Source organism: Clarias gariepinus, chromosome 13 (assembly GCF_024256425.1).
Source record: "Clarias gariepinus isolate MV-2021 ecotype Netherlands chromosome 13, CGAR_prim_01v2, whole genome shotgun sequence".
Lineage (NCBI taxonomy): Eukaryota > Metazoa > Chordata > Actinopteri > Siluriformes > Clariidae > Clarias > Clarias gariepinus.
The window spans coordinates 130,677-138,926 of NC_071112.1; the positions used below are offsets into that span (position 1 = coordinate 130,677).

The following is an 8,250-nucleotide window of genomic DNA, read 5'->3' on the forward strand; positions in this document are numbered from 1 at the left end:
TCACTGAAAAGAGGTTTCAATAGTCAGAAAGCAAGCATTCTTCCTGAGCAGGGAAGGAGAAACTGGGCTGTAATATGAGGGCGCTGTGCTTGTGGATGGCCAGCATGGCATGTGCTTTTATTAGGGTGAATCCAACCAAATAATTGGTGGCACGATAGTTTAGTGTTTAACATTGTCACTCGCTTCTTCAGGAATTTGAATCTCACCTCTGTCTGTCTTTGTCTTTGACTTGATGGGGTTCCTCTGGGTATTCAGGTTTCTTCCACGATCCAAAGACATTTTGTCAGCTAACTGGTTTTCTAAATAGCCTGTACTTTATGAATGTGAGCGCAGGAATGGAGGGATTTATGAAACAATCATAATCATAACCCTAAAGTGCATCAATACGCAGGAAGACAGCATTAAAAGATCACAATCCATAGACACGTGTACAACATTTTATAAACACTGTTGCTCAGGAGTCTAACAGTGGCACCTTGGTGGTGCTAAATGTATTAAACAATTCAGAAATTTAGAACTGAATCGTTCTAAATTTCTGAACAAATTAGGTGAAAAAGAAAAAATAGTCTTAATATTAATGAATTTAAATTGTACTTAATGTTTGAGTGTATATCGCTTCCTTGCCACTTGTACCAAGCCGGTAACCCTCTGACCCTCTGTTGTGTTGCCGGTGTGTTTCATTATCGTGGCCCAGTCACCTTATTTACAAACAGAATCTCAATCATAAGGTGGCGCTGATGCGATATTTTAAAATAAACAGATATCTGCCTGTAATATACATTCAAGTCAAAGGTAAAAGCTACATTCCTTTTCATTTCTTTTTCATTTAGACACTACAGTTATATGTGCTAAATCTCACATGACAGGCTGTAGGATAAAGAGGTATATTACAGGACTGACTGCATCCACTAGAGGGAAGCACTTCATCAAGTCTATTGTATCTCAAACTCACTTTAACATTACTGTAAATGTCAATGAAGAACACTGCTAATGCGTCTATACAGTCTGGTGACAATAACATGTCTAGACTTATTAATTTGTATAGATTATATTTACGCAGTCTGGATGAAAAGCGTAGCCCCAAAGGAAGTGATTGTGATACAGATATTTGCAGCAGAGGTTTTATTACATTTTTTCCACTCTTGGTTTATTTTTAAGGATTGTAATTTGAAAAAGACAAATAAGTTCTCTTTGACCTTTTCGACAAAACACATTGTGGACAGAATTAACCCTGCAGATAATTTAGATATTTGATTTAAACCCATATAAATTATTTATAGAAATTTAATCTTTAGATCTAGATTCAATTTGTTTGAAAACATGTTTCGGCCAAAACAGGGTATCGGTGCTTAAAGTGTCTCGGTGAAAAGGCGACTTTTTAGATAGGATCAGTTAAGACCTTTTTTTTTATAATACTTAATGCTTCTTATGTCCCGATTCATTTTTTTGTAATTATGGATACACATTTATATCTTCATCAAATAAAAGGAAACATTTGCTAAATACAATTTCATGTCCTTTTATGTCGTGTCTGTAACTAATATGCTTTTAGAAGCTTACACCAATTTTAATATCTATACTCAAAGAAATAAACATAATTTTTATTTTAAATGATTATTGTTTGAAGCGAGACTGTATAACGCTGAAAAATGGGTATTTTTGGGGCCACATATAAAATCATCTCTCCAAAAGGGATGAAGTTAGCAACTGATCATTTCAAGATTGATCACTTCAATGTTCCATAAACTTTAGAAGTAGCTTCTTTGACACACACATTTTCTGTATTACATGCATATCATTGAATAAATTAAATCAACACCAACACTGTGTTCAGGCTGATAGTTATGAGATGAGAAACATTTATTTGGAGCTACAGAAATGTGCATGGACTTTACGGACTTAAATAAGGAATTAAGTAAGTAGGTATGTAAACAAACAATTAAATCAACATTGCATTGTATTCGATTACATTTTATTGTTTTCTTTACGAGGAACTTCATAATCTGACAGGAACTCCAAACACTGCATTTTTTTTTTTACAGCTTAGTTGCAAAACAGTATTCTGTTCTAGGGGATTTTTCTACTTTTGGTGAGTTGGTTGTTGGCTTTCATGTTGAACTCCGTTCTAAATTTTCTTTTATCTCATTTGTGCATCTCCTGCACAGAAACATAGAAAAGAACACCACGCTACAGTCTGTCCCAGTTAATGAAAAAGTCACATTGGTAAGAATCCATTACCGTCGTCTATCGAAGTGGAATCAGCCATCAGAGCTACCTTAGAAAACCTTTCTCGCATGGGGGTGGCACATGGTGGGAGGCTGCAGGGACTCTGTCAGCACAGGTAGGACGTTCTTCAAAGGGTAACTCTTAGCAAGTGGACTGTGACAGAAAAATAACACCAAAGAGAAGAAGGGTGTTGTACTTCATCACAGAGCTATTGCTGAAATAATACGTTTCAGAGGTGTGAGTCACACAGGACAGCTGGATTACAGTCGCAACGACACCCTTCGGAGAAAAGACATGGGAAAGCAGAATACATCACTAGACTGGTCAGTACATTGCTTTTATTTATATATATATATATATATATATATATATATATATATATATATATATATATATATATATACACACACACATGTCTATACATATAACTTATTTATTTACTTATGTTAAACTCTCTAATAAAAACAAGCTAGGTTTCATATGAACTCTGCTGTACCAGCGATGTTGACCTCCTGTAATATATACATATACATTTTACTCATTAGACATGGCAGTGGCACAAACTGTATGATTATATTATTATATTATTATGATTATGTGTAGGATGATAAATATGCCACAGTTTAATATTGATAGTACACGTTTATATACAGCATTGTAGTTATACTTACTGTACTGAACATATTATCAGGTCCTCACACCATGCAGTGAAATTTTATAGAAGCAAATATAACTTTATAGTGTTCTTTAATCCGGCACATGCACTACACTATATTTACCGCCTAAATAAAAATATATGTTTAAAGAAGCTTTCAGTAAAAAAAAACAAAAACATAAATAAATAAATGTCTGGCACATGCCTCAATTAAACATAAGTAAAATTTAAAAATAAAGCAAAAACATACTTTGCAATTCATGTACTGTACATCTCATACATGTAATGAAATATTTATTTTCACACACTTATTTTAATGGTTTAGAGTTTAGTCTTGCAACATGAAAGCAGTTACAGTATGTTGTACCTACAGTGTGCTCATCTCTGCGTGACTGCGGTCCGCTTCCAGCAAAGTCCGATCAGTCATTGTTTTCTCTGTTTCCCCATGTAGTTATAAGAAAGGATGATTACTGTAGTACATACTGTGTAAATATTTAAATCAATTTTATATAAGGTGGATAGTCTTTAATCAGGGTGACTTTTCTGCTCTAGAGAATACTGCATCCTGTCACAAAAAAAAATGATCTGATGTGGAGTTTCTCTCTCTCTCTCTCTCTTTGCTTTTATAATAACCTCCACTCATCTGATAAGGCTCACTACTAGGCTTTTTGCTGTAACATGTTCGAGTCTCTTAGTTTTCTTAACAGATCTTAATTCTAAAGCTTCCAAAGACAATTCAGACTGCTGTACGCTTACTATATATATAATGGATTAAATTCACTTTTTTCTCAGAATTCTACACATAACATCCCATAATGACAACATGAAAAAAGTTTACTTGAGATTTTTGCTAATTTCTAAAAAAAAATTATATATAAAATTCTATATATATAATATATATAAAACTCAATGTCCCATGAAGTTTAAATGTTAAAAAAAATTTTAATGGCCTACCAAAGCTCATAACTTATGTTCATGTTTTCTTAGGAAAAAGTATTCTGACAAACACGTAATTATTATTTAACCAGAATACAGTATAGTGTAGAATCTGTATATTGATATAAAAATAGATGTATAATTTGCCCAGCCTGTATGCTCCTGATAAAAACATCAATGTCTTATCAAATCACTCTTTTCATCACAATGCACCATGCTCTTGGGTATATATATAAAAATAAACCTTCGTTACAGTGTAGGTTTGATTTTACCAAGTACATATCTGATAAGGAAATAGGACACAGGTTTAGTCACAGCTGTCTAATCACAAACATCTTTTCATGTTCATAGGTGGGTTTCTGTTTTTTGATCTTCAATGATATCAGCAAGTCATGAAACAGAGAGAGATCATAAACTGAAGGAAAAAAAAGCTTTTGGAAAAAAGGTCCCTTTTACCTGTAAAAACTGCTAGTAAGCTTCTGTATGTAGTTTTAGTAAAGAACAGTTTTGTTTTAATAATCCAGCATTTTACTGTCTATAAATGCAGTAAAATGTATTTATAGATATACATATATATCTATAAATAATATATATTTTTTACTGTTTATTTTTGTATAATAGGTGATAATAGCTAAAAGTGGCTCTACTAAGTACTAAAGATGATTTAGTCATTTGGAGAAAAAAAATTTTTTTCAATGAGGTTTAAATAATTTCGAGTGCATCGCAGGGCGCACAAACATACGCACACACACGCCACAGGCAATTTGAAAACGCCAAGTAGCCTAATCTGCATGTCTTTGGACTGTGGGAAGAAACCGGTGTACCCAGAGAAAACCCACCAAGCATGGGGAGAACATGCAAACTCCACGCACAGACCAGAGGTGGGAATGGAACCCATACCCTGGAGGTGCCAGACCACAGTACTAACCACTATGCCAGCATTAAGTTTTATGTGAAACTCCCTGAGATGGTAATAGGAAGAAACCTTATGAGGAACCAGACTCAACAGGGAACCCATCCTCATCTAGGTGATAACGGATAGCAGGAATTATATAACGACATCATGTGTGTTAGGCTGCTGGAAGTTCAGTATAACAGAGTTTTATCAACAACTATTACTAACACAACTTTGACATTTCACGCTTGTACCTCTCTGGGTTTGCTACATCATGGTACAATTCTGGTAATAATATATTAAAACTGTTATTACAATTACTGTAAGTCAAGAAATATTTTTAATGAATGAGCAAAGGTAAGCAAATTATTTGGCCATACTTTATAACATGACTAGTTAATATGAGCTTCTTGGTTATAGAAATGTTGTAAAAAAAAAACAAAAGCAATATAACACTAACAATCATGCTGTTTTATTAAATATCAGCATTCTTGTGATTATCTGTGGTATTTCTGCTTGTGAAATATGTCTTGGTCTGCCATAAGATTAAAACCACTAGCCCAATAATGTGTAGGTTGCCAAACAGCTCTGGCCCCTCAAGGCCTGACTTCCCAAGACCTCTGAAGGTGTGCTGTGGTGTCCGACATTAGGTTGTTATCAGTTCATAGATCGTTGATCAGATAGAGATCTTGAGAATTCGGAGGGCGGATCGGCGATCTTGAACATTTTGCCTGAGAAGCCACGTATACAGCAGGCTGTGATGCACCGAGTGTTCTGATACCTTTCTATCACAGATGGGTTTTTTTTAGCACGTTGTGCTACATTGGCTTTCTGTGGGATTGGACCTGACAGCTGAGCTGTTGCTCCTTGGGTGCCCATGAGCCTGTCACCAGTACTGGTTCATAATTGATAATAAATCAAAGTTATTTAATTCACCTAGTGGTGGTGTTGTGGCTGATTCACTACTCATGATCAGCCTACAGCTCGTAGGTCAAATATCAAATATAAAGTGCACCTAACGTTTGGCTTAATTACTTCCATAATCATGTCGAAGTACTAAAATTCTACACTGTTACACACACAAACACTAGAGGTGTGCATAAGGACAGTTATGCAGGCAGGAGGTTTTTACTTTCCTGCAGGTAAATGTTCGGACATGAAAACATGTGGGAGTGATTGAACAGTCAGATATTTCAGCTCATGGTTGCAAGGCAGAGTGCAATTATTAAATAACCTGCAATTTCATTAGCAGTTACAGTGTCCGTTGATTCTTTTTTTATATATATTTGAGGAAATAGAAACAAATTTGTTAAAGTATTATAGGACGATACAAACTAAAGTAATGACAGTGTAAGCTAGAGTTGGGCAAAGTTGTATGTCTTAAATCAGATTTAGGCCACACCCAAACACATGAACAGATATCTCAATCAATAACACAATATTATTCCACACTGAAAAAGCATCTAACACCAGATCTCTTTCATTTGCATAGTTACTGTTTACTCTATCTGCTTCCTTTACAGGGAGACTGCAACAATTAATTATGAAGATGACTATGAGGACAACCCAGAAAATGAATTGTGTGAATTTAAAAGCTATAAACATGAGGTGACATACCAAATTTACTCTTTCATTTGTGCACTCGGACTAATGGGCAACATTCTAGTCCTTGTCACATATGCATTTTACAAAAAAGCCAAGACCATGACAGATGTCTACCTAGTAAACGTGGCTGTGGCAGATCTGCTGTTTGTTCTCGCCTTGCCTCTGATCATATATAATGAGCAGTATAACTGGAGCATGGGTACCTGGGCTTGTAAGGTTCTACGAGGAAGCTACAGCATTAACCTGTACAGCAGCTTGCTCCTGTTGGCCTGCATCAGTGGAGACCGCTATGTTGCCATCGTTAAAGCAAGGCGATCATTTGGAATTCGCTCCAGGACCAGGACATACAGTCGTCTCGTCTGCACAATCATATGGCTGTTAGCCTTCGTATTATCCGTGCCAACGTTCACATTCTCAGAGCTACAAAACGATTATGGCAGTGTTAATGAGACGATTCAAGCTGGTGAGTGTGGCTTGACTTTCGCGACAAATAGCACAGCACAACTGATGAAAATCTTCCTGCCTAGCATGCAGGTATCTGTGGGCTTCTTCATCCCGCTGCTGGTGATGGGCTTCTGCTACTGCAGCGTCATTTTCACTCTCCTCAAAGCACAAAATTACCAGAGGCACAAGGCACTGTGGGTGGTTCTGGCTGTAGTTCTGGTGTTCATCCTCTGCCATTTGCCCTATAACATCACGCTCCTGATGCACACTGCTCGGATGTTCAAAGAGAGAGACTGTGAGGCAGAACAGAACATACACTTGGCCATGTCTGTGACCAGAAGTGTGGCGTATCTCCACTGCTGCCTGAATCCCATTCTTTACGCCTTCATCGGAGTCAAGTTCAGGAACCATTTCTGCCAGATCGTTGAGGATTTGTGGTGCTTAGGGAAAAAATACTTCTCCTCCAGACCATCCTCTCAACAAACCTCAGAACTCTACATTTCTGCTCACAAATCCATCGCCGCAGCAAATCCTGAGAATCCCTCTTCATTTACAATGTGAGTCCGGCAAATGACCAAACATTCATCTGGATGTGGAAAATATCCTGCTTTAACTTTTGAATTTGGTGCTTCAAATCAGACTTTATGGTAGCCTGAGGTTTGCCAGTAGTAAGTTTGAGTGATTTGATTTCATGTATATATATCGAGTTCGTCACATTGGTTTCATTTTGGTGTTTGAACCACATTTTGGTTGGTTGTTCTGATCTGGGTATTTTATATAGGGTGATATCAGGTAAAATGGGCCAGTTAAGGTTTGGGAGGCCCAGCGCCTCTGGAATTTAGAGCCAATTACTGCAAAGCATTTCAAACTGTTGTCATAACTGTGCTTGACAAGTAACAGGTGATTTGATTGGTTTATGGTTACTATGATCGGCGGGGCAATAATTCAAATTAAGACTGCACCAAAAAGCTGCATGGTAAGTAACCTGGCATACCAAATCTAACAAAACCATCATAAGGATGATAACTCTATAAAAAAACAAACATGGACAAAAAAATAATAATCATAATATATCTCTTGATGGCATAAATCAGAAATAATGCTGTAGGTTTGGTATAAAAACATATATTTTGAAAATTTGATGTTTTTCTTGGTGGCCCAATTTACCTTAACCCACTGAGATAAAATGGGCCACATGTTTCAGCTAAAATGAGCCATCATCTGTGTCACTCACAAACACACATACATATGTGTTTAAGTGTTTGTGTGTGTGTGTGTGTGTGTGTGTGTGTGTGTGTGTGTGAGAAAAAGAGAGAGAGAGAGAGAGTCTGTGTGTGTGAGAGAGAGAGTGTGTCTTTGAGGGTGTGTATGCATATGTGTGTACACGCACACGCACACGCACACACTCACATACTGACCGAAACACACCCGCACAGGTTGCACATACACATGCACGCGTGCACACACACAGACACACACACACCCACAA

General features: G+C 36.7%; 1 protein-coding gene across 1 annotated transcript; it reads left to right on the forward strand.

Moving 5' to 3' along the window:
• The first annotated feature begins 2,294 nt into the window (after positions 1-2,294).
• On the forward strand, positions 2,295-7,524 carry ccr6b (chemokine (C-C motif) receptor 6b). The gene is made up of 2 exons (XM_053509746.1): positions 2,295-2,341; positions 6,236-7,524. Exons 1-2 carry the CDS (start codon positions 2,295-2,297, stop codon positions 7,320-7,322), a joined length of 1,134 nt encoding a protein of 377 aa, XP_053365721.1. The 3' UTR covers positions 7,323-7,524.
• The last annotated feature ends 726 nt before the right edge of the window (positions 7,525-8,250 follow it).